At 42.8% G+C, this 26,930-nt stretch overlaps 1 protein-coding gene across 1 annotated transcript in view; it reads left to right on the forward strand.

Moving 5' to 3' along the window:
* The window catches only part of CACNA2D3 (calcium voltage-gated channel auxiliary subunit alpha2delta 3), an 860,086-nt gene that overhangs the window by 625,794 nt on the left and 207,362 nt on the right, over window positions 1-26,930 (forward strand). Inside the window, exons 15-17 of the mRNA XM_078442942.2 lie at window positions 14,519-14,590; window positions 15,832-15,912; window positions 25,560-25,634. Coding sequence (XP_078299068.1) covers window positions 14,519-14,590; window positions 15,832-15,912; window positions 25,560-25,634 — 228 coding nt within the window. The remainder of the gene's footprint in view (window positions 1-14,518; window positions 14,591-15,831; window positions 15,913-25,559; window positions 25,635-26,930) is intronic.

Below are 26,930 nucleotides of genomic sequence, written 5' to 3' on the forward strand. Positions count from 1 at the left end.
GTTTATCTGTGGCAGTCCAGACCAGCTGAGGAAGGAGATGTACTCTGCCAGTTTCATACCCATGGGAGTCTTGGCCAACCACTCTCCCGTGGTCCTCTCCAACTCTGTGTTTGCGACTATAAATACAGGAATCCAAGATGCTCAGATTCAAAGTGCATGGCTTCCCAATGGTTGGGATGGCCAGCAGAGCAGCACACAAGAGCTCTTCCGATTGAAGTCCCATGTGGGCCAGTGGGGGACCATGGGGTCCCCCGTTCAGAAGCAGGAGGCTTATTTGCATTTCTTGTTTTAAAAAGCTAATTGGCTCATTTTAAACAACCTCATAATGTGTTTAGTTATGTATCTGGAAAAACTATTCAGGTTTCATCCCATGTTCATGTATATGAGAACTTTCATGGGAAAGTTATAGTTTATAATAAGGATAAAGCAAGGTAAGAACCAGAATTCAGTATGAAAAAATAGGTTTTTTTTTAGTTTTTAACTTTTACCCTGTTAGGCATAAAAATTGGTTAGAAACAAAAAAGCAAAACAAGACAAAAAACCTCCAAAAATACATTGCTAGTACATATAAAGAACTTTCACACTTGCAGGCTTGGACCCAGTAATCCTCTTCTGTAGAAAGAATCTAACCTAAATTGGTCAGTGACTTGCAATTTTATCTATATTGAGGAAAAGAAGAGCCAAAATACCCAGCAATAGGAAAGTGGTGACAAAAGTTACCAAGGTTCCAAAGGATAGGTAGCCATTATAAAATTGTGCTCAAAATGAAATTTAATAATGTAAGAAACAAATTAATTTTAAAATCAGAATATAACATTTTATGTACATTATGCTGTGTGTGTGTGTGTGTGTGTGTGTGTGTGTGTGTGTGTGTAAACATACAGATGTACAAAACATCCTTGGAAGGGTGCCTGGCTGGTTCAGTCAGTTAAGTGTCTGACTTCAGCTCAGGTCATGATCTCATGGTTTGTGAGTTGGAGTCCCGTGTCAGGCTCTTGCTGACAGCTCAGAACCTGGAGCCTGCTTCAGATTCTGTGTCTCCATCTCTCTCTCTGCCCCTCCTCTGCTCTCTCTCTCTCTGTCAAAAATAAATAAACATTAACAAAATAAAAAAAAATAATTGGAAAGAAATGCATAGGCATGTCTAATAGGGGATATTCTCTCTTGGGAGAAGAACAAGTATTTATTTTGCTTTATTCTTGATACATTTCTGAACTTTTCAAACTCTGTGCAGTGAGCATGTATTTTTATAAGTAATTAGCTATATTTATAATAACAGTGAACTAAATGCATTACTCATAAATACATTAAATGGACGAATAAGGCTTAGCCTAATAATTGTTTGGTAAACCTAACTCACTCCAGAAACATATAAAAAACTGGGAAATCCAAACTCGGTTTTAAAAACACACATACAATTACATTGATTCTTGGTACAAACAGCTCTAAACAGAAGATGGACAGTTTATCAATGATGTGTTGTCTTACATGGGACCATCTAAAAAGTGCCTTTGTTTATCAAAAAACGTTCATTTTCTAACAGAAAGAAGTCATTTTTGATCTTTAGTCTAAGGCCCAGTCCATATCAGATACTTAGAGCAACACTGATCTGAGTCTGGGCAATCCAAGGAAATGCAGGTGCATGGTTGAACCCTGGGGGTTACCTACCCTCTACAAACCTCATTTGGAGGTGTTGCCTGTCCTACTCATGCTTCAGTCAGGGCTGATTCAAAGGAAAGACTCCCTTGGCTTTCAAAAGCGAAAAATGGAGCAGGTAAGGGTGATTTCTGCCCCGGTTGCTATTTGGAAAGTGCTGTTACTGCACAGTGCAGGCCTTAGTGGTGTGTGTGCATGACAGAATGGGGCCATTGCATGCTTATGGCAGAGGGAAGAGAGCCCAATTGTCCAAAGACCAGCTTCAGTGTCAGCTGAAGATGGAGGTGAGGCCCAGCCCTGTCAGTTCTGCCTGGGAACCTTGGGACCAGGACACCATCATCCTGAGCCTTGGTTTTCTCCTTGTCATGATGGGGTGAAAACATCCCCTTTGCAGGACTCTCCTGAGAAGCACATGAACGGTGCTTGCCAGGGGTATCCACACTGACTACCCAACCAGAGGGCGGGCTGGCCATGGCAGAAGCAATACTACCCATTATGCTAGTAGTATACGTTGTTTAAGAGAGACAAATTTGATACAAATAAAGCAGAAATGGCTTTGAAACCCTGATGTAATCTGGTGTTCTAAAAACGAGCAAAAAAGTAGATATTTTTGTAAAGCCAAGAACCAAGAGTTGATTCAAAAATCCCTACTATCTCAATGTTTTCTAGCCCCAGACTTCATGTTTAGTGTCTTAGGAATTCAAATTCTTCTTTAAAAAAATTCTCATGTATTTAAGGTATGTGAATGTTTTCTACTATTTATTTAAATCAAGCACAACTATAAAATAGGGCTGTCTTGAGATGTGGAAAAATACAAACTCTACTGCTAGCATTACTAAGATGAAACAGCCTTTTCTTTCAAAAATTGAAGAAACATCTGAGTAAAAACAATGTAATTTAAAAAATTGTTTTCATTAGAGTTGTTCTCACCTCCTCAAGTATAGACACTCTTTTTCCTTCTACATAGAAAGGAAGGCAGATGATTGAGAAGAGCTATTTAAAAAAGCCAATGAAGGGGCGCCTGGGTGGCGTAGTCGGTTAAGCGTCCGACTTCAGCCAGGTCACGATCTCGCGGTCCGTGAGTTCGAGCCCCGCGTCAGGCTCCGGGCTGATGGCTCGGAGCCTGGAGCCTGTTTCCGATTCTGTGTCTCCCTCTCTCTCTGCCCCTCCCCCGTTCATGCTCTGTCTCTCTCTGTCCCAAAAATAAATAAAAAACGTTGAAAAAAAATTTAAAAAAATAAAAAATAAAAAAATAAAAAAATAAATAAAAAAGCCAATGAAGTGGGCTATGGTGGCATTAATGTCACCATAACTGACATTATGCTTCCTCTTCAAGAGAGGATATCACAGGACACCTGATGTTCTGATTTCCTTGCTTCTAGATGCCATTCCACAGGGCATACTTATTGACCCAAAGGTGATAATGAGCTCAAAGAATTGCTGTTGTGAGGTCTCCTCTGTATTTATTGGTAGATTTAGGACAACTGTATCTATCACTTGACACACTAGATGTGTTTCTTGAAAGCAGCATATGAATGTACACTTTATAGGTCAAGGCCCTGGAAGAGAGAGTATCATTTAGGGGGCAGCTTCATGGAATACCTGAATGAAGGAAAGAATCAGCAGCCCAGAGAGTATGGACTAGATCAGAAAATCATTTATTTTCTGGTTGTGTTATTATGTTTCCATTAGTTCTATAGGAAAGAGGAAGTGAGAGAGAAGGCCCAGTAAAGAACACCATTCCAACACAGGTTTAATGAAAGTCAATACAATTCAATTATTCATCTGGAAACCAAATCTATATCAAAATGTAAATCTAAGCCAAGTCTATATGAAATCAATGCCAAATCACTGATGCTAACTTTCCTTGGTGGGTCCTCACAGGTAAGGATTTCCTGTGTGGCAGGTGTGGTACAAAAATGCCATGTATTACTTAAGAGAAAAGACACACACACACATACACACTATACACTCATAGGCATAGCCTTCACTTTCTTTACTTTTGGGGAGCATAATGTTTTGATACCAACCATTACAATTTTTGCCTGCGGAATTTATCTACCTGTATTGTTTCTGCCCATAAAAATTGATTTTAATTTTAATTTTAATGAAACAACTGTCTTTTCAGTTTGTCTTTCTAAACTGAGTCACTTAGTTGGTCTGGTCATATTTCAACTGCCTGATCCCTTTTCCACATTATTGGCTGGTCAGACCCCAGATTAGTGGATGTATACTCATTACAAACCCAAATGTAGCCCGGTTCCCTGAGAACTGCAGGGATGGCTCTGTGTGAGCTTTCAGATAACTCATGCCAAAGGAGTCGACTGAAATGCCCTCTGGGGTAAACTGGAGCAGTTGTGCAATCCTGCACAGCAACATGACTAGCAAGTTCACAAACAGAAAGTTAGATGTTTATCCCTTCAAATTAACTGGAAGGATTTTGGAAAACCCAACCTAGTTTCATAAAGTAGAAAAATGTCAGGCAAAGGACTAATGCCATGGTATGGATTTTCTTTTTCCAGAAATGACTCACAGAATTGAACCACTTGCTGAATCATGAACCCTTGTGCTTGGATTGGCCCCATCCATGTTTGCCCAGGCCTGGGACACAGTAGATCATTTGGAGGCTGGGTGCTTCTGAAGCATCTGTCTCCTTCTTCCCCAGCCCCTTCCTCCTGACAGTTTCCTTCCCAGTATGCTTCCTTCCTAACCTCCTTCAATGTTTACAATTACAATAACCGCCACCCCCAACAGCGTTCTGAGGCATTTTGTTTAGCTATGAAAGTCATGATGTTCTGTCATGGGACAAAGGAGTAATATTTTTCTATTGTGTTTATGCAATTGAAATGGAGAGATGGATGGAGTTCTAATTTAGTAGAGCAGTGGCTGAATTCTGAAGAAGCTAATGAACTTCTCTCCCCTAGCCAAGAATGGTCCTTAGGAGAGCATTTGTTGGATGTGCCAGGCACTGTATTGGGTGCTTTAAATCTATAATTGCACTTATTCCTCCCAAGAACTATGGAGGGTATTCCTGCTTTAGTGATGATTAGTGTGGTTGCCTCTTTTATTGCACTCCAGTCTCCTTAAGGCAAAACACAACCTTTGTCTTTGTCCTTTACAGAAAGGAAGTTGAGGGCACAGTGATTGGGACAGGGCCTCTAGCATCACCTGGGCCAAAGCCTGAATCCCCATCCTGTTGCTCTCTGTGAACTGGTGCAAGGTACTTTGTGCCTTTATTTCTTCAGCTACAAAATGGGCATGGACACTTTGCAAGGTCTATGTCAGGGTTAAATTTAAGGCTATGTAAATACAAAAACATTTAAAGCAATGTTTGGTAATAGCAATCTGTGCTTGGCTATAGATATTGATGGATGATGGATGGATGGATGGTTGGATGGAAGGATGTATAAATAAAAATGACTCCATAAGTTTAGGTAACCTGCTCTGGGATTTAATTCCAGGTGCACCTATAGCTCATTACTCCTCTCTGTGCTGCTTTCCAAGGAAGTCATAGTGTTCAACTAAGCTGTTACCAAAAAAAAAAAAAAAAAAAAAAAAAAAAAAAGAAAGAAATAAAGAAATAAAGAAAGAAAAAGAAAACAAAAAAATATTTTCTTTTATCTCTGTGGCATTGGCTGGACATCACGAACATTCCGTCCCTACCAGTAGCAGCAGCAGCATGTAAGCAGCAGCTTCTCAGAACCTTCTCATAGTCTGTCACCACACTAGCACAGGCACAGTGCACAAAGATACTGAGTGAAGGAGCCATGAGCGAGCAGTGGCCACAGAATATAAAAGGACTGTCTTGTCCACATTCTGGTACCAATTCTCTGTGACTTCTTTTCCCCCTTGGACCTCACTTATAAAATAAATAAAAGGGCAGGGTTGAAATAAATTCATTCTGGGATCATGTACAGAGCGCTTCTTATATACCATATCTGTGCTGAATGCTATGGATAAAAAGAGGAATCATTCCCAACTTCTGCCCTTGGAGTTTACAAGCTCTACCGAATTTTCAGTTTTTCTTCTAGCTACAGTGTTCAGTAACTGCTGTATTAACAGTTTGCACAAATTTGGTCCTAGATGGTATCTTAGGTTGTAGAATAAATATGATTATCTTTGTAGTGAAGTTTGAGAACATCTGGTTCCCATTTCCACTTCGTTAGGGAAGGTTTTATGGAGGAAGCGACGTTTCAGGGGGTCTTTAAACAAGAGGAAGGTTTTATCCCAGGGGCCCAAAGCTCCAAGAGTTGACTGTATTTTCAGGCATCTATTTGGGAGGTGTCTAAACCACGTTTGTGAAAATATAAATGCTCAGCTATGGGGGGGCGGGGTCAGGTATGTGTCAAAGCTTATCATGAATATTAGCCAAAACCCAGTGCCCTATGGTAATATTTATTGTCATTATTCTGGAGCATTCTTGAAATAAACGTGTTGTACCCTAATAAACAAACAAAGCGGTTTCATAGAATAGCTTTCAGATACGTTGATGTGTAATATTCTCTTGCCCATGGGTTTACTTATATATGTGTCCCTGGCCAAAGACCACATCTTCCCTCTGTTTAGATATTTACTCATAAAACATATTCCTTGCTTAATGACATATCTCAGAAATGTTGGGAAAAGAAGAAACAACATAAAAATTTTCCCAAATAATAACAACTTTATTAGAAGACCATTATTTTGAGATTATCATACAGATGTTCCATCATTATCCAGCACTATCTCTCACAAAGTTGTCTTCAGGTTGTTAAAACAAAGAGAAGACAAACAAATTCAACAATTGAGTTCATACAAGATGCAAAGTTTAGAGAGGGAAATCTGTTGACTTTTGTATTGAGACAACTTAAAGTGCAATAAATCTCATAAGAACTCAGGGTCTCCAAATCTCAGATGCAAGGAATAATGATTCAGTAAGAAGCAGAAATGTCTCAGCTAAAAGGAAAATGTCATTGGTGGAGCATTCTTGAGGACTGAGTGACTGCACTTTACCAAGACAATCGAATGCAAAGCAAGGGGAAATGTGACTTGGAAGATTGACTTACTCTTATTTCTTTTTATTTTCCACTGCTACTTTTTTAATGCCTTATGTTATTTAGGATTCAGGCATCTTACAAAAATGTTGAAAGATGCCAGTGCAAAATGAGAATCTAAACAATGATTGGTGTTCTTAAAATTGTCTAGATTTTAAAAAGGAAGCAGTTCACATGCATAGTATCATAAAAGGCAGACAGTTCATATCGCTTACATTGAAAGAACCATTCCTTCAATTAAAAATAGTAATGCCTGCTTTTTGTAAACCTTTTACTATAAAGAACATCTAAAATACTTATAATCAAGCATAATATGTTTAACCCAGAATATAAAAACTTTATTCTCATAGGATTTTCATGTCAGTGTTACCATGGTTTGTTTAATGGAGTATTTTGATCTTTATAAAAAAGATTTGTTTGAATAGGATTATTACTATTGTTATTATTATTATTTTAAGGCACTAATATTCATTGCAAACATGCTGTTGAGTGGTTTTATTTATAAAATGCTTTATGTATATGAAAATTCTTGGGAATGTTCCTTTTATTAAAATTTTCAACCATACAAAGAAGATATTTACAGAAAAAAAGATCAAAGATACATAGGTACAGCAAGGTGATTTAGAAATCTTGGCTTTATCACAGAAACAAGCTATTCTTTCTTTCTCTTCTCATTTCAAAATGGCATTTCAGATTATTGAGCAATTGTATTTTTAAATATGTATACATGTGTAAAGCCTCTCATTTAAAACTGGTCACTATTGAAACAGCCAGTAAATTTAATGACTATAACTAACAGCTGTGGAAATCTAAATAAGAGTAACATTCATGGAGTCAGATGATGTTAACATCAGCCAAACAGGTAATGCTGATACCATGCACCCTTTTCAGGCATAAGATGCACCAATAGGGTTTAGTTTTCATGTTTCAGTGGGTTTCACTCGTTCTTCCTCTGTAAAGTGTCTGCATCTCCAGCAGGAGGTGTGTATCCAGGACAGTAGTTAAGACCCATCATTGAGTGTGGCTCATACTAGATTTTTTTCTCCCAATCTCAGTTCAATATTAGAGATAAGGGATGCTGGGATGAGGGAAGGAGTGGGAGAATTGGGGAAGGGGCCATAGGCAGGCATTGAAAGGGTAGGTATAGAGGACTTTTTGGTCTTGGAATAAAAAGGAAGGCCCAGGGATTTGTTTCTGTGGAGGGTCTCTACACGGCCACATATTCTGCTCACATATCCTTTTCTGGATCTGTGTTTCCCCAATTCCCTCCCTGGTGCTCTCACTAATTTGTACAAAGTGTTTTTCTGGTGGTTTTCTACTATCTACCCTCCCCTTGCTATGGAGTGTAAAAACTGAGGACATAGCTGCCGTCTGTTCCCATCTTGTTCCCATTGCCCCCCATCATGTGCTACTGAAAGAGTGGCCCTTGGGGATTCCTAGGTCATTGGTAAACTTAAGCTCATGGAGAGAGGAGAGAGAAGACCTCCCCCTTCCTTCACTCCCTTGACACATTATCAGATCCTATGCACCTTAAAGAATCAATAGTTTGTCTTTTAAAATGTTTCATCTTCTATTTAAAGATGTACAAAGCTTTGTTTTTCCACCTTGGTACTATTTTTTTCCCTGTCAAGGTGGAGTTTATTAACAGAACCATGAGTTGAGACAGGCTATCTTTGCTTCCACTGGGTGGGGAACTAAGTGACATTGCCTGCCTTTTAAATACATTTTTATTGAAAGACTACCCTCTGGAAATGGCTCATCTCCCAGGACGTTGTGCCTGTAATTCACCCGGACTGCCACTAGATGGTGGCAGTGTCCCTTCATGGAGTGCAAGTTGGTGTTAATCCCAGGTGTTGGAAGGAAGACACAGCAGAAATGCAGCTGTGTACTCACAAATTATGTACACATAGATAAAATGTCTATTATTAGGGTATACGTTTATATCAGGTACTCCATTAACATAGTCAATATGTTGATTGGCTTTAATGAAAAAGAAAAACACAAACATAAGAAGGGCAAAGTATAGAAGAAATATAATCTTTGAGAAGAGTTGATGAGTTGGCTTTTGTTCTTGGCTTAGAGCCATTCTTTTCCTGAGCTGAGCTCCCCATTTCTGCACCAACTTCTCTTTGAGCCCAAGCCTTCAGGGCTGAGCAGCTATGTCAGGAGGCTGTGCTTGAAAACCACCTGGCAGCCCATTTGAGGACTGCCCTTCACTTGTTCAAATGCCTTCTAGGGCCCAATGTCCAGGTCTCCTCCTTCCTCTAGGGCTTGGCACTCACCCTCAGGGATCTCTAGCTGCAGGGGACTCAGAGTCCTGCCACTGATCCTGGCAAACTTCCTATGAGTGGAGACATGAAGAAGACAGCGTAACGGTGTCTTTCAAATGGATGCCCAGACATCCCTGGAGCCACAACTTGTCCCAATGGAAAGGACCCTGCCAGGGCCCGGCAGTGCCTGCAACCTGCCTCCCTTCCTGTCCTCTTTCTCAGTGGGTTCTTGCAACTCTGTCAAAGCAGACTCTGGTTCTGCAACTTCTCACGCAGGCTCTTTTCTCAAAGCAGGCAAACGTCTATTTGTTATGAAAGTTTTACACAAAATCCCAATGACAATAGTTTTTATACCATCATAAAGAGTCATCATTTCCCCAGATGGCTACCCATTACTGCCTATTGCCATTCAGTATTTGGGTACTTTAGGGATACCTAAATTTCCTCCCTTGTGGAAAGGACACACAGCCACTCATCATATTGGGACTATCTTTCCTTTGGCCCTTTCGGCTTCTGCAATGTCTCCCTGTGTGGGTTGTACAAGGTACTTGGGACCACTTCACTGAGTATCTGTAGCTACCTAGGTTTTTCTCTAGTCAATATTGGCACTTGTGCAAGTCAGGATTCTTCTGTTATTAGAGTTACAAATCCAATCCATACTCACTTGGGCAAAAACAAAACATTGCCCCAGGGACCCCAGTAATGGAAAATAGCATGAATGGGGTTGAGCTTAGAGATGAAGGCATCCAGGGACTGGTTCCCTCTCTCCTTGTCCCTCTTCCTTGCTCCCTCTCCCTCTCTGCCTCTCCTTCTCCCCCATCACACACACACACACACACACACACACACACACACACACACACCTCTCCTCCTGTCTCTAGGTTGACTTTATTTCTTTATTTTCTCAGTCCCTTCTCTATGGGGAAAGGACATGGTTGTCAGTCTTACATTCTTATAACTATCCACGAAGGGAAGTAGAGAGTTTCTCCTATTAGCTCCATGTTGGAGGAAAAAAAAAAACCAGGTGGCCTGGGCGGGGTGTGTGTGTGTGTGTGTGTGTGTGTGTGTGTAGTATCCTGGTTGGCTCAGCCTCGGTTCCATACCCAGTGACATGTGGGATGGGAGACATTAGTTGCCAAGAGAACCTTGTTGATGAAGGGATGTAGAGGACTTCTCTAAAGAAAGGGAGTAGTATTTGAGGGGAAAAAAAGAAAAAAAAAGTACTGGGCAGTTTTGAAAAATGTCTCCCCCTTCATTTTTCCACTGATACATATTCTTACAAAGCAACTGGATGAAACTGCTATGTAGCAGGGATTTGTGCCTGGTTTTGTTAAACTGAATTTCAGGAAGCATTCTGAATCTGTCACATAAACCCTGACAGACATCAGTAAATGCTGGACATTTTTACTTCAGTCCAGGCTAGTCCTGAAGAAGATAGCTTCTCTGCTCATGCAGTGAGACCCAGTGTGGCCACCTCAGCCAGCTCTTCTCCCACTGTCCCATTGCTTTTCTGTCTCTTCTGGAAGACTTAGGGTCCCTGGAGAGTAAGACCTCTATCTCATGCCTAGGTATCTTCCAGCACATGGCATGGAACTTGGCCCATAAGCCAATGTTCAAGGAATGTTTATCAAGGGAATCAATGAGTAGACCAGCAGCAACAGCAATAGACCAGAACTCTGGTGGTTATTCTATCTGGGGCCATACCCAAGACTTGTCTGCACTGCCAGCTAGTGCCACTGGTGGGAAACTAATCAAGCATTAGTCGTAGAAGACTGGCATCACTACATGTACCTCACACATGAATCCAAATGCATATTCATACGAGCCCACATGTATGATTAACTTGGGAAGCTGACAGGAAGCAGTCAATCTGTTGAGCAAGTTTGTGTTTTATAAACCAGATGTTCGGTATTATTATTCATCATTTCCTTTGATACCAGAACGGTCCCCATTATGTAGCATAGGAAATGAAGGATATGGAATAATATACACTTATTATACAACAGAGCACCAAAACCAAGCTTTTCAGAGGCCCGTTCAAAGCCTGGGCAAATGTAATTGAATGGGAGTTCATTTTAGGATTCCCACTTGGACTTGAGTTAATGGGATTTTTCCCAGATGGACCATGGTGACCTCTCTCTCCCGTTCCTACCCTTTGGAAAATGAATGTTGACTCTACATCTGCATTTTTCTTGGAAGCCATGTGTATGAATCATAAGCAGCTCTTGCCTCAGCAGCCACTACAGGTTAGGGGGCCACAGAAAAGCAAGGACCCCCTAGTGTGTGGGGACAGAGGGTGTCTGGCTGTGGCTGGCTGCGTAACTCCTGCTTGGTGGTCTGGACAAAAAGCGTTTGCCAATGGCTGCTATTTCCTATGGCAGGACTATAGAATACCTTTCAATCATAAAGTGCTCACAGCACAAATTAACTTTCTTCTCCATGACAGTTTAAGATTCGCAGACCCCAGATCTGTGGAGACTGGAGAGATGGAGCTGGTGGGTGCAGAGGAACATCTTAGTGTCATGCATGTGATATTTTCAGGCCCCGCCAGCCTTTATGGCCACACTAGTGAGCTATATACATCAAGTAGACTACAGTTTAGGGTTCTGGCCAAGCCAGTCCAAATCTGGGCCATAACTACACCGGGGAGAGAGTACATATGCTCACAGATAGTGGCTAGACTGAGATCACTGCATTTCCTTTGTTTACCAGGGTTTGGTTAAAAAAAATGAATGGTTTTTCGCATGCAACATTATGGGGATTTTTTTTAAGGTAATGACAGGCCGTAATTACTTTTAGAATTAGCCTCTGAGTGACGCTGATACTGTATTCTGACTTAATATTTTGAAGTTAGTTTCCCACGATCTTGTATTTGTGCCAGAACAATTACCAGTGATTTATAGCTGATTTTTACTGGTTGCAGGAAAAAGCTTCATTTCTCATTATTGTCAATGGTGTGTTTTGATTTCATCCATGATACATGTTGGCATCACTTGAAATTTTGATTTGAATTGCAAAGTGGAAGTTGCCCAGGGTTATGGATCAGCTCAAATCAGTTTTCTGTATAGCATTAAGGATTAATCAAGGAGGAGGAATATGGGAGATCTCTGATTCTAAGAGAGATGTTTATAGTGTGTTGGTTCTGCCTTTGAAAATGGCCTTCCATACCCCCAGTGGTGGTCGTAGATACTTTAAGTATTTTTAGCAAGATGTTGGAACCATGTTTTCACAAACTGTCATTACCATCTCATGGCCAATATTATTTAGTTAATAATATTATGATATAGTAGTAAGTTTGTTTTCTTATTCTCACACCCAAATTAGGCTGCCCCAAATAATAGATTACATGATTACCATGTGTATTAGTCAGGGGTCTCCAGAGAAATAGAACCATAGGAGATAGATAGATAGATAGATAGATAGATAGATAGATAGTTATTTTTTCTATATGTAGGATATATATCATCTGTATGGGGGGGGAGAGATTTATTGTAAGGAATTTCCTTGCACGATAGTGGGGGCTGGCATATCTGAAATCTGTAGGATGGTTGGCAGGCTGGAGATTCTGGCAGGAGGGGCTGGTGCAGTCTTGCATCAGAAGGTAGTAGGCAAGCAGAATTCTTCCTTACATGAGGGACTTGTTTTTTCTCCTAAGATCTTGACCTGATGGATGAGACATACCCACAGGATGAAGGGTAATCTGCTTTATCAGAGTTTGCTTAATCGCATCTAAAAAATGTATTCATGGCAACATTTAGACTGGTGTTTGACCAAAACAATGGGCACTGTGGACTAGCCAAGTTGACACATAAAATTAACCATCACGCCAGGAATTCCTAGTCCTTGAGTGAACATGAGATTCTTGCCTCATCTCGCAATGGAGGAATACAGGTCCCACCTTGGAGATATAAACCCAGAACATGGCCCCATATGTCTCTGTTAGGAGCTCTTCTCTACTCCTACAGGCTTCTCTTTGGCTATCATGAGTATTGATGGTAAAAAGGATTGCCCTATAATAATGCTCCTTGAATTTTCATGTGGATACCAATTATCAAAATAAGGATTCAGATTCAGAGGGTCTGGAGTGGGGCTCAGGATTATTCATTTCTAAGACACTAATTCTGCTGATATTCTGTGAACCACACTGCAAGTACTGAGACCCTATAGCTCAAGGAATCTATTGGAAGAACAAGACTGGTGGAAGATGTACTGAGTTTAATGACCTTTTCTCCAAAGGCCAGCCAGTCCATGGAGACCTCAGCCCATGGGAACCCCTAGATTTTAGAATCTTCTCCATAAAATGCCTCTTCCCAAGAAGATTGAGGGAATAATACCTGATTTTTCTACAGAACTAAGCTGTGGAGAAGTACACATCAGAAAGCACCGTAAACTGAAGATAGTGGATTCTCGTTCACAGATTGCTTCATTTGAGGCTAGAATGGACTGCGAAACCAGAAGGGATCTTTCTCCCACCAGACTTTTCCATCCTAATTTTGGTCCCTGTCAGAACTGTCACATGCCTTGATCTCACTTTAGACTCTGCTACTTACTAGCCATGTGACCTTCAGACAGGGAAAAGAAACCAGCATCCTTCGAGCATGTCCTTATGCCAGGTACAATGCTGGGAAGTTTCACATTTTATCATCATGGCAACAATGCTGGGGAATAATTGGCATTATTTCATATGAGGACATGGAGGCTTAACAAATACAGTCAATAAAGGTTCAAAGCTGAGAATTAAAACCAGGGTCGTTTTGGACCAATGCCTACTGTGTTCCAGGACTCTGTTTCCCCATCTGTTATTAAGGCAGGGTCAGGGTTTCTGCCTGCCTCCCAACATGATGTGAAAAGCAGATGTGACGGTGGGTCTCAATCATTTGTATGCACTTCAGATGGTCACAGAAGTGTATCGTTTGCCGTATTTCAAGGGTTGTTATTTCAGGAGAAATGTTAGCCTCTTAGCAGTGATTTGAGAGATCAGATGATCAAGTTATTTTTGTGTTTTGGTTTTGTTTTGTTTTCTGTCTGGGACTGGCACACAGAGATGTGTAGAGCTACCAAAGGGCCTTGACTTTGCTACCTTGGGGGGAATAAATGATTCCAGATTCCATTGTTTCCAGCAGGGGCAACTCATAAAACCCTTATGCTCGTGTTTTCTGATCCTCAATTTTCAGATTAAGGAGAAGCATTCATATTGCACATATTGCACATAAATGTCTGCAGTATAAAAGAATAAAATCAATCTGTGGTAATAAAATGAAATGAATCACTATGATCCAAACAAGGCTTTATTTGAACCCAAGTGGCTGAATACGGTAATAGATATCTGGACTGATCGATGGCGACTGACTTTGTTTCTGCAGCCATGGACTGGGATCCTTATCTCTGAGTCAGAGTAGAGAGATGTTACATTCTCTTCTAGGCTACTGGCTTGAGTGGGCACTGGTCCATTCCCAGTGGCCCCTGGTCAGGAAAGGATGAGACGGTCGAGGGCCGTGGCCTCCAGCCATCTGTGGTTTCCAGATCATTCCCAGGTAACTGGCTTTTCTCTCCACCTAGCTTGCCGATGATCAGGGCCTCGTCCTGATGACCACGGTCGCCATGCCTGTGTTTAGTAAGCAGAACGAAACCGTGAGTACAGCGGCTGTGCTCCTGCTTGATGCTAAGAGGGTTGCTATCTCAGATACCCTCTGACTCAAGCCCTGGTGACCTTTCTTTATTTGTGTTAAGGATAGGGGATATATCATTTGTCCTCACTTTTAATCAAGAATAGATGAGAGGAATTCCGGCAGGTGTCATGTTATAGGATGCAACACTTTTCCCGAAGTTAAGTGAACAATGACCAGAGGAAGGAAAAACCCGGAGAGAATCGAATGACCCCTCCCCGATTTATAGTGACCAGCCTCGTGTTGGTTTCCTTGGGCTGTGGTAACAGAGGGCCACAAATGGGTGGCTTATAACAATAGAAATTTATTCTCATCATTCTGGATTCTAGAAGCCCCCAAACAAGGCGTCGCTAGGACGTTTCCTTGGAAGGCTCTAAAGGAAGATCCTTCCAGCGCCTGGATATTCCTTTGCTTGTGGAAGTTCTGCCTACATCTCCATGTGACCTCCTCCTCTCGTGGGTCTCTCTGTCCTCTTATAAGGACACTAGTCACTGGATACAGGGCTCATCCTAAATCCAGGATGATTTCACCTCAGAGCAATGACACCCTATTTCTAGAAAGGGTCAAATTCTGAGGTTCCAGGTGGACTTGAACTGGGGAGAAAGAATAGACAGTAGCAATGTGTCTCTTCTTCCAGAAGGTCTTTCTGACCTGGACAGTTTCAATGCATCACACTGACTTTGGAAACGAGGACCCGTCCTGGGGGCCTGTTCCTTCACCTTGGTCCTTGGTGCCAATACACAGCTACAAATGTGAGGGTTATTATCTCTTTCCTCTGGGCACCAGATGGCAGTGTAAATTGAGAAAGCGGTTAACATGCTAAGTCTTTCCTGTAGAAAGCTCCCCTAAAATAAACTGGTTAATGGTCACAGTCCTTAGTTGCTGAAACTTTTGTGCTACTTCACATTAATTTTGAATTTTCAGGAGCGAGAAGAGATGGCTATTAGGGCATCCTGGTATAGGCGTGTGTTGAGAAGTATGGTAATGAGTGTTTGGCCTGAGAAGCTACCATTCTTGTCTAGCAATATGGAGTGGGGGGGGGGTAGAAGAGGGGCCTTGTAGAGATCTGGGTTAATCCTTGATTTCTAGAAGCTTACAGAAGGTACTAGACAGTGATCTATGGTGTGTGGCTTCTCACTAGGTTCTATTCCTTCTACCAAAGTAACTTACTATTGTTGTTATTGCTTAATGTTTGCTTTCCAACAGAGATCAAAGGGCATTCTTCTGGGTGTGGTTGGCACAGATGTCCCAGTGAAAGAGCTTCTGAAGACCATCCCCAAATACAAGGTAATGCATCACCTAATTCATAGTCAAGGGCCAAGTGTCCAAGATAATTTCACAACCTGCCATAGTGGTAATGAAACATGAAATAAGAGGCCCCTCTACTCTCTTTCTGGTAGGCTTTTTTTTTTTTTTTTTTTTTTTTTTTTTTTTTTTTTTTTTTTTTTTGGTAAGAACAGTAACAGTTCACGCAGATCTGATTAGGTCTACACATGCTACCCAGGTTTGTGTGGGTCCATGGAAGTCTATATGTTTATATGGGTCTACACGGGTCCTACATCTCTGATGGTCCTCTAAACCAGTTCTAACTCACCCTAATCTGAGACCCCTCTAAAATATGTTACTTCTTAGCAGGAACCCAATGGGTCACAAAGGAGAATGGTCTCTGACGCTTTTGCATACGCATACCCTCTATCCTGGAAGGCGATGGTGTACATGCAAATTAATGCTCTTAATGCTAAATTAAAATCCATGGCACTAAGAAAATTATAAGTTTCTTTTTCTTGACTCTGGGGGTAACTAAGGGAGTGGAGTAGGTAATTTTGGAGCAAAGAGGACACAGCAAACCTTGGTGAGCCACTGCTTTGGGAGTGCAGACCAGCATAAGAGCATTGTAAGGCATGGGCAGTGGAGAAGGAGCTCAGATGGAAGGGACTCAGGATTGGGGTGGAAATGCCAGAACTCCACTCCACATGAGAGGCCAGCCCTGCATTGGGATGAGGGTGCGGGCCACGCTTGCCCCTTTGTCCGGCCCACACTGCACTTCCCAGCACTCTATTACAGGCACTATTTCTTCAGTTTACTTAGTGCTTCTACATTTGGGAACAGAGGGCCTCTCATGGGCCATCACAGTGCCACCCTCAGCTAGACCTACCCCTGTCTCCATGACAGGCCTCCCAGCTCTATCCAGAGTGACCTCCCAGCCATCTGCAAACCAGAGTCTGCTGTGTCTGGGGCAGGCCAGCACGGCACAAGCACCCACCCAAAGCTGGTGGACGGCACTGCCACCTGGGCTGATTGCAGAGGGCGGGCAGTCACCAAGAAGGTGACTAGTGGCAGTAGCCATCTCGGGGTCCCTGAGGATGACACCAACTGTTGCTTATGTTCCCTGGCTGCTCCAGGTATATTGCTGTGGTTAAATCAGCACGTTAGTGAAATCAGAGCAATAGACCTACCAGGGGCCTGGTTTCCGATACAGCCAGGCTCCACACCCCACTTCCTAATGTGTTTTCCTAATTCAGCCTTTGCTTGCCACTATCAAGTGGCATTGCCCTGTCCTTAAACCTCCTGCATGGGTACTGAGCAACACGGGTACTTTTTCATTAAGTGGACTTGCTGATTTTCTTAATGAGTTCCTCTGACCCCAGCCTGAACAGTCACGTGTGAAGTCGTAAGTTGAGATGTGATCATTATATTTTTCTGATACACAAGTGAGCCAGGGACTGACATGACCTTTGAAAAAGATGGCCCAGACAGTCCTTAAACCCCATATAGAAAATGCTCACTTGTTCTCTGGCGGCAGTTCTACAGAGAAGCAAATGTAAAGGTGCTGAGACGAAAGTCCCCTCAAGCCCCACCACAGCCATGCGTTTGGAACTGCCCAAGAGCTATCTCGGTGTGTGCACAGGTGTGGGAGTGCAGGAGGGGACAGAGAACGGCCCCACCCCCAGTCCTGAGAGGCGTCCCTTGGACTGACACAGTTCCCCTAACTGCACGAGGATGGAAACCACACCCGTCCCCTCTTCCCCAGCACCAAGCAGACTGGCTTGCCTGTCTCTACTTTGGCCCACTCGTAGATTGACAAGATCTCCCTTTGCCCCAGTATGGAGGGAGGCAAGCTCCTTTGGGCCAGGAGTCTGAGATTGCTAACTGGCTAACAGTCCCCCTTCCTTACCACCTTCTTCTGACATGCTGAGCTTCTCACTAGGGTCCATTCCTAGCCTAGCCACACTTGTGAGGGGCCCAGAGATCTTCTTGGACCTCAGTAGGAGGAAGGCAGTGGTTAGTGCTCTGGAGGCAGATACACTGGGGTCCCAGCACCATCCCTGAGGAGTTCTGGGTGGACGTCTCTCAAATCCTTAGTTCTTCTGTCCAGTGATAACAATACAACCTGTTCATAGACTTGCGTGAAGCATTGACCATTATTGTTAACTGGGAACAATGGTAACACAGTGGTCAAGGTGATGGGAATGACTCCTGGCCTCCTGGCCCTGTTTCGTGTGGGATGCTGCCAGCATAGTGCTGTTCATATCTTTTCCATGCCAGGTTCAAGCAACTATGGGCTTCACATCCATTGGACCTTTGCTAAAATGGAATGCCAACAAAACGATGGTTTAACTGAATGACGAGCTGAGCATACTCTGGGATCCTCTGCCACTTTTAACAGTGGGGTTTTCCAAGAATTTTAAAAGACCTGAGGAAAAGTTTATGATACGAGGTCATGTGCTGTAGGCAGTTGACAACAAGGACAGCCTTACCTTTTGACAGAGGGTCAGGATAAGAGCAAGCCAATGGCTCAGCCAGTCACCAGGCATCGCAGTAAACTCTTGTCCCAGAAAATCAGCTGAGCAGATGACTGCAGCCAAAATGATCATGTCATCTCTCAGAGGGTTGGATGCAAAGTGAGATATGCATAAAATGGCTGTTTAAAACACCATTTGTGGTACCAGGCAGAGAGTCTCATGGTATAATATTAGCAGATAACATTTGCCAAGTACTCAGCACTGTCCAAAGTGCATTACCCACATCATGGCACCAGATGCCCCTCAGATGAGTGCAGTGCTGTTGTATCCATTCTTCTCATAAGGAAACTCGTGTTCATAGGGCTTCTGTTCACAGAGCTCGGGCCACCTGAGCAGGAAGTGGTGAGTGTGATTTGAACCAGGTCTGTGTCACTCCTAGACCCATGCACTTCGGGCAGGTCTAAGCCATTCATGTAATACTTCATGATTTGTTGCCTTGTTCATATACCATCTACACCATTATTTACATAACAGTCCATTTGTACATCAACTCAAAACTTTCCTCACTTAAGTAAATTGTAAAGGGAAATACCATTTAACCATTTGCAAAGAACAAAGTGTCATTGGCCAATATTAAAGAATTGTAAAAAAAAAAATAGGGGCCCCTGGGTGGCTCAATCGGTTGAGTGTCTGACTTTGGCTCAGGTCATGATCTCATGGTTCTTGGGCTCGAGCCCCACATTGGGCTCTGTGCTGACAGCTCAGAGCCTGGAACCTCCTTCGGATTCTGTGTCTCCTCTCTCTACCCCTCCTCTGCCTGTGCTCTGTCTCTCTCTGTCCCTCAAAAATGAATAAATGTTATAAAAAATTTTTTAATTAAAAAATAGTATTAAATGATTGCTTGATAATATAGGGTTCTGGACTTGAGATCTGTTCTTTCTCTTTTAAGGTAGTATGAAAGGCAAGTGTTAAAGATATACTAAGTGGCAACTCTCTTTGATAAATTGGAATGATGGAAGAAATTTTGAAAGGGCTGGCTCTCACTAGTGATCCTGGCCTAGTAAGTTGCATACCAGCTCTACATGCCACATAAAATAAATAACCCACACTCTGGGTTTTGTTTTGTTTTTAAGAAAGCAAAATCGTGCATAGGAAGATGACAGGCAGCTGAGGAGTGAGGACCATGGGGATTTTTCAGCCTGGGACGATGGACGCCCCTGCCTCACTCCTGCCTTCTGGGTTCCTCTCAGCATGGACACCAGCACCATGGCTACCATGCATAAGCCCATGTCCTGTGCTCTCCCAGACTGGAGGGTCTGACTCTTTCCAGCACTTCCTGTCTTGTCCTTGGCACCTGCTCCATTCCTAGAAGAGGAAACTTCTTTGAACAAGGAAGTCATGTCTGTTCCCATATGCTGATGCCATTTAGCTCATAAAATTAGAAAGTCACCTTCAGGGGCGCCTGGGTGGCTCAGTCGGTTAAGCGGCCGACTTCGGCTCAGGTCACGATCTCGCGGTCTGTGAGTTCGAGCCCCGCATCGGGCTCTGGGCTGATAGCTCAGAGCCTGGAGCCTGCTTCCGATTCTGTGTCTCCCTCTCTCTCTGCCCCTCCCCCGTTCATGCTCTGTCTCTCTCTGTCTCAAAAATAAATAAACGTTAAAAAAAAAAAAAAGTCACCTTCATAACAAGAGGAAATGAACTCTGAGCTAAAATCAGGTGTTCAGGCTCACAAAAGGGGACCTCCTTAGCAAAAGAACACTCCTGCTTGGCTTTACTGAGATGACAAAGGCCCTTTGTCCTCCTGCCACCCTGGGCCACTGACGACCAGCTTCATCCACCACCAAAGTTTTTATGGTTGGAGTTAGGTTTCCAGAGGCATGATAGGACAGCTGGTTGATCGAAACCCACATAATCAAGTGTTGAAAACTGTGTAGCTCCCCCAGAGACAGAAAGCCACAGGAATGAGGGAGGGATTTGAGGCGCTGAAAGATAGTGGACCTTACTTTTATTGAAACCCCAAAACCCAGATGCCCAGAATTTATGGCTCAGTGTTTAAGGAAGGGCATCCCACCTTTACAGAATGTTTGCAAACATTTCTTACACCTCTTTTTTTTTTATTTTTTAAGGTTTATGTATTTACTTTGAGACAGACAGAAAAAGCACGAGTGGGAGTGGGACAGAGAAAGGGAGAGAGACAGGATCCCAAGCAGGCTTCATGCTGCCAGTGCAGAGCCTGACACAGGGCTCAAACTCACAAAACCGTGAGATCGTGACCTGAGCCGAAGTCAGATGCTTAACTGACTAAGCCACCCAGGTGCCCCCTGACATCTCTTATTTCATATGAGAAGATGTAGAAACTCAAGTACAGGGCCACTGCTTGATAGATGCCCAACAATCAAGACAGTATGAACATAATAGGTAATAATGATGACCCTGTGCCTCAATTTCTCCTCACAGTTTCCTCTACCAGGCAATGTGCTGAGCTCTTTATAGCATCATCTCCCTTCTAATAGGTAGACCTTGCCATTACCCCCCTTTTATAGCTAAAGAAACTGAGGCACATAAAGCTTAAGTAGTTTGCCAAGTTTCACAGCTAGCAAGCCATGATTTTAGTCACATTGCCCTAAAACCATTAGGAACAATAAAGGGCAGTAATAATAGCAGTAGTTGAAATGATAGTTAAAATACTAAAAATAATATAATAGTTGGAATAAAATAAGACAATAAAACATTCATTGAGCCTTTTACTGTGTTTGGTATGGTGAAAGGGCTTTATATGCACTATTCCCATTGAATCCTTACTATGGTTCCCTGAAGTGGGTACCACTTGGCTCCATTGTTAGTTGAGGATACTTACAATAACTTTCTCAACGTAACTCAGCTAATTAAAGATAAATGAAATGAAATAGAACAATAGATTAGAGGAAGATCAGCTGCAGAACATTAACCACAGGGCCTGAAATACAGGTACTTCTATTTCACTCCTATTTCCCAGCCTGACCCCTGGTTATGGGAGACACAGGTACGACATGCCTTAACCTAGGTTGTCCCTTCTCTGGTTCCCACAAAGAGCCTTGGGAAAAGGAGGTACGTCAGCCAGGGACAGCCACAGCCGAACAGGCTTCTCTCATCCAAGAGAGGAGAGCTCCAGGGAGCAGAGTGTGGCTCACACCTTTTCCTCCTGATTAACACCTTGTAAAGATGAGTCAGCTCTTGGCTCTTGGGGTTTTCCCAGAAGATAGAATTCTTTCTTTTCCCTTAGCTTCATAGATTTTCCCACAAGCAATCAGACTTCCTGTAATTTTTATTAAGAATTCCAGACACCCCAGCAATAACTTCCAGACACCACAGCCTCTGTTAACATAATGAGCCATTTTATAATTGGGTTCACTTCATTAGCCCAAAGTCTGTGCTCTTGGAAGGGAAGCACCTCGCTCCCTGGGGTGCTGAACCACGAGGCTCCTGGCCTCCAGGAGAGCATGTTTCAGGACGAGGGCCCTTTGGCAGCCCCACGTACTGGAAGGCCTTGTGTCTGACTCGTTCCTGCTACTCTCTGGGACTGCACATGAGAGCGGACCGGAAGACTAGTTCTATTTCAGAGGAGACAAAAACTAGAGATTTCATCGGGATACTGATGCGTGGCCAGCAACAAAGCTTGGACATTGTCTTAACTATAAGCTTTTGGTTTTCTGAGAAGTTTATCCACAGAATGTGTTTCGAGGCTTACCTAGGATTTCTTTTCTTACATCTCCATTAGGTTATAGCCACATGCCACCCACCTGAGAAGGATTTTCACCAGATAGTTTCTGAATGTCAGGAAGACTTTCTCAGGTACAGCCTTGCAAAGGACTGAACTGCACCTGCCATGGCACATCAGCTTCCCCTTTTCGGCTCATTTTTATTATCTACTTTAGTTCAAACTTTAAAGATGAACTAGATGTTTCGGTAAAGCGCTAAATGTCTTAAATACATGTGAACCTCAACTCGAGCACCTGCCATGTGCCAGATGTTATGCTAGGGGCTGTAGAAGTCCAGGATGAGTGAGATGGTCCATCCCCACAAAGGGCCCATCATAATGGGGGTCGGGGGACTGCCTTTAGAACAAGGCAGAGGAGAGAAAGAACCAGCTAGGGGCTGAGAGGCAGAAAAAGCTGGTGTCCCATATTCATGCATTAGGATGAAGGAAGTAATGGGAAGATTCTCAGGGTTTATGGAAACATGGTATGGAAAGGAGGGTACAATAGGGAGAGTCAGGAGAGACTTCTTATAGGACATGATCCTGATGCTGGGCTTACAGCATGGGTGAGCATTAGCTGGGGGACATGGGAAGGACAGGTGCTCTGGACAGCTGGCATGTACGAGCAAAGGTGTGGGTGGAAGAGAAAACTGTCAGTGCCATGCGCCCTAAGAGGCAATGAGTAGAAGGAGGTAGAGATGGGTACTTAGGTAGGGGCCCGGCCCCAAGAGGTCCTTAGTGGGTTTTACACAGGGGAGCTACAGGGTTGGCGTTACTTTTGACTTTGAGCAGTCTGGAGCATGGCTTTGTTGGGGCCTCTGTTTGAGGCAGGAAGAACAGTTAGGACCATTGTGGAAGTCTGTCACATTAAACCTACGTGGATGGTGGGGTAGGGAAGCAGCCCTGAATATGAGTAATTTCTACAAGAAAAATTAGTGATTACTTGGATCAAGAAGTTGGGGCTGAAAGAAATAAAGAAGTCTAAGGCTGATGCTCCAGTTTCTAACTTAGGAGTCCAGGTGGATGGGTGGTACCCCCACAGAGAGGAGCAGAAAAGAACACCGTGTTGGGCTGGGTGACTCCGAGGTACTTGGGGGATGTCCAGGTAGAGATGCCCAACACACAGTTGGACACTTGGATCTGCCAGTGGGGAGAGAGCTAAAGCAGACAAGGGGTACTGGGGTTGGAAACTTGTGGGGAAAAGAGTGCTTGAGGGTGGACAGAGGATGAGGATCCTATGAAAAGGAGGATAGCTGGGTATATGGGGCGAGGAATACAGAGTGTCGGGAGGGAGTGTGGTCAGGTCCTACAACTGGGAAGATTCAAGAGAGCTTTCTCTAGGGCAGGCCAGCAGTCGGGAGGCCACTGGCTATGGTAGAGAAGGGAGTTCTGTTCTGGTGGCATCTCGGTGGGAGGCATGGGCACCGCAAAGGCAGATTCCGGTAAGTGGGCACCCACGGGCAAGGAGGAGGCAGAGAGAGCAGCTGGTTGATGGGGGAGGGCCCTGGATGAGAAGGTCGGCTCTGTGTGATCTGTGCTCCAGTCAGTTCCCTTCATTGTTTCCCGCTTTCTCCTTTTCCTCTTTCTCCTTTCCCTGCTCCTCATTCCTCCATCCCAACCACCAGTTTGGCCACATGGTTTGACCTTGGCCATCATGGAACCTGTATTCAGGTAGGGAGGCAGGCGTTAAATAATCAAAGGTCTTGCTTGACGGATGTCTTGATTCCTTACGATCAGCCTCACAAATAATTATTGTAATTTTGATTAATACTATCCGAGAAAAGTAAAGAGCGTTAAGAGAGCACATACAAGGAGTTCTGCCTTCTTCTGAGTATCACCTCTTACAAGCAAACCGAGAACTAAAGTAATGTACGTTAGAAGGCACTGAATGTATTAGTGGACTATAAAATACCACTTGTTTGGTCAAATTTTGAATTTGAATTTCCCATCAAATACCACTTTTGCCTTTAAATGGAAAAAGTCAAACTCTCTGAGTCCTTTTTGACCCCTTCAGTCTGTATTACACTGAGACATAATAATGGTAATTAATGCAGTGTTGACTGTGTCTGACATTTTTCCAAGAGACAAGATGAAAGGGACAATATACATCTCAAAGGGTAGGAAATCTCTGGTTTATCTTTCACAGCATAATGAAATATACTTTATCATTAAAGTCTTGTAGAATCTTATTAAGACTTGCTGTGCAAGGTAACTCCAGGAGAAAATGTCTGTTGCCCTTGACTACCACGTGCATATTTGCTTTATGTAATGCAAGGGAAACTTTTAATTGTCGGTGTTAAATTCTCTGAAGTTAATTCCACATCACCTTGACGTTAAGCTAACAAGCAGACAGGGTCATTCCTGGTTTGTAAACTGTGTTGTCTGGATCGTTTAATAGTATCATATTCAAGAATGTGAGCGGCAGAGAATTTGAAAGAAAGGTAACAATGAGTGCTCAGAACTATGAAATAACTTGTCGGAAAAAAAAATAGAGGATATTTTTTCCTCTCTCCTTTCACTGCTCTGGCAAAAGTGGGCTACGTTTTCTTTCTTCAGAGAGAGAGATCAGTACGGGTTTTATGCCAGGGGCCATTTTAATACATGAATGATTTGTAGGTAAATTTATTGTAGCCAATGGGTGCAGTCAACTGTGTAATAGAAATATTGTCAAAAAGCCGGGATTATTATTTAAATAAGTGCAGTGTTAAATTTGATTACATACTTTTTAAAGCTAATAAAACATTTCATTGCTCTCAAACTATTTCTCATAGTCCCATTTGGTCAGAAAACATAAATTAAGTGAGGCTCTGCATAGAAAATTACCCAGGCTTTGTGTCGATGGAAGCATGCATGGAAAAGCTTGGCAGCCTCGAAACTTAAAGACGAAAGGATGTAAAAGGAGTTGGCAGGCTCCTGGATAGGCTGGTGGGGACACTTTCTCCCTGAAGATTTATGGAAGAGGACTCCCTCGGGGCATGCTCGAGGTGGCCCCATGGGTGTTGACTTGTAGCAAGTCGAGATGTGCATCAGATGGGGCCTCCTCTTTCCTTTCCTTATCAAGAGGCGGAAGACGCCCAGGCTGATAAAACTCTGTTTGCTTCGACAGAGGGTCCTACCAGAAACATCAGCTACTTTCTGTACAAAAAAAAAAAAAAAAAAAAGAAAAAAAAAAGGAGTTATTTTTGTTTTAAATAAATCAAAGTAAGGCCTTTGGATGCCAACATGAGGATATGACATTTTAAATTGTGCTATTTGCTGAGCTTATCCTGTGACAGGTCTTCATTTCTACCAAATGTCAAGGATCAGCGCCTTGCATTCATTTTAATGAAATATTGTGCTGATAAGGGTTATGAATGCCAAGTTTAAGCTGTAAATTACTAAATGCCGGGCTGCTTTATGCTTTGTGAATTCACCAGGGAGCCAGCTAATGAAGGTTTCTTTCTCACTTCTTACAGTTAGGGATTCATGGTTATGCCTTTGCGATCACAAATAATGGATATATCCTGACGCATCCAGAACTCAGACCACTGGTAAGAGAAGTACCTATTTCTGTGTTTCTCCTCTTATGATTTTAAAAGATTTTCTTCAGTTCTACAGTGATGACACTTTGCAGTGGTGTTTACTTTAAAAGTTTAACTTATAGCACGGTCTCCTAAAGGTTGTTTTAATAGGTTATAACTAGTTTTTTTTGACGCATAATACATTAGTAATGTGGGATAAATATATTTATGATCATTCTTTTACATATAAATAAATAAATAGATAAATAAGTGCATTTATTTATTTATTTCACACCTGCCAACACATGGAAAAAGTTTTAACTCTGGACAGCCCAAAACCCATCATAATGGATCCCTTTATATAACAAATGTTCCCTCTCACTCCAACCAGATGCACTTACTGCACGTTACATTGGACACAACAAATTAGACCCAGGATCCCTAGAAATTCATTACAGTGGGATTTGCCCCCAAATCACATGGCCTAAGCTCAGTGCCTCCTGTGTTGAAGGTATTCGACAATACCATTTTTGTTTAATTGGAGCAGTTGAGATTTTCTCCCATTCCCTGCCTAAGCCATATCCAGTAGCATTGTTTGGTGACCTGATGTGTGAACCGTTTTCTTTCTGAAGTGAGTGAGGTCCGACCTCATCCAGCACAGCCCATGGTGTCGTTGTCCACCCTAATCCCCGGGGAGAGGCTGCCTGGAGCATTGTGTTGAGGAGGAGTCCGAAGGGCAGCCAGGCTCATCTGGTGGGAGGCCCCAGTCCATTGGCGGTATCCCCTGTGGACTCTGGAGGGGCAGTGGCAATGAGTGTGTTCGTTGTCCCTGGACCAGATGCAACGTGATGAAAGGGCAACCCTTTGGGTTTGAGTGTATTTAGCTAATTTTACAAAAAATGTAAAATCATAAAAGGCAGTATTGTAAACTCTGCTTTTGAAAGATAAGAAGGTGTAGGTGGTTTTCTCCAGCAAAATACACATGCATTTGCTCGCACCCAGCCACTGCACACGTCCTTTTTTTCTTTCATCGTGCTCAGCAGATAGCGGCACTGCCTGCCATGCAAATGTTTGTCAGTGCAGCATCACGGGGATCGGTTTGTTTCTCGCGTGGATCATTGTCTGGAAAGAGCTCATATTTGAACGGCATCATCATCCAACTTTGCTCTAATCTCCCTGGTATTAATGGAGTTCTGGCCATATCATGTGGATCCCATATGCATGCTTTAAGATGGGATTTATGGTAATAAGTTCAGTAATTAAATATGATTTCAACAAACTTTTTATCAGAAAAGGATTAACTGGTCAGCTAATTCCAAATGGAAC

Source organism: Panthera onca, chromosome A2 (genome assembly GCF_046562875.1).
Source record: "Panthera onca isolate mPanOnc1 chromosome A2, mPanOnc1 haplotype 2, whole genome shotgun sequence".
Classification (NCBI taxonomy): Eukaryota; Metazoa; Chordata; class Mammalia; order Carnivora; family Felidae; genus Panthera; species Panthera onca.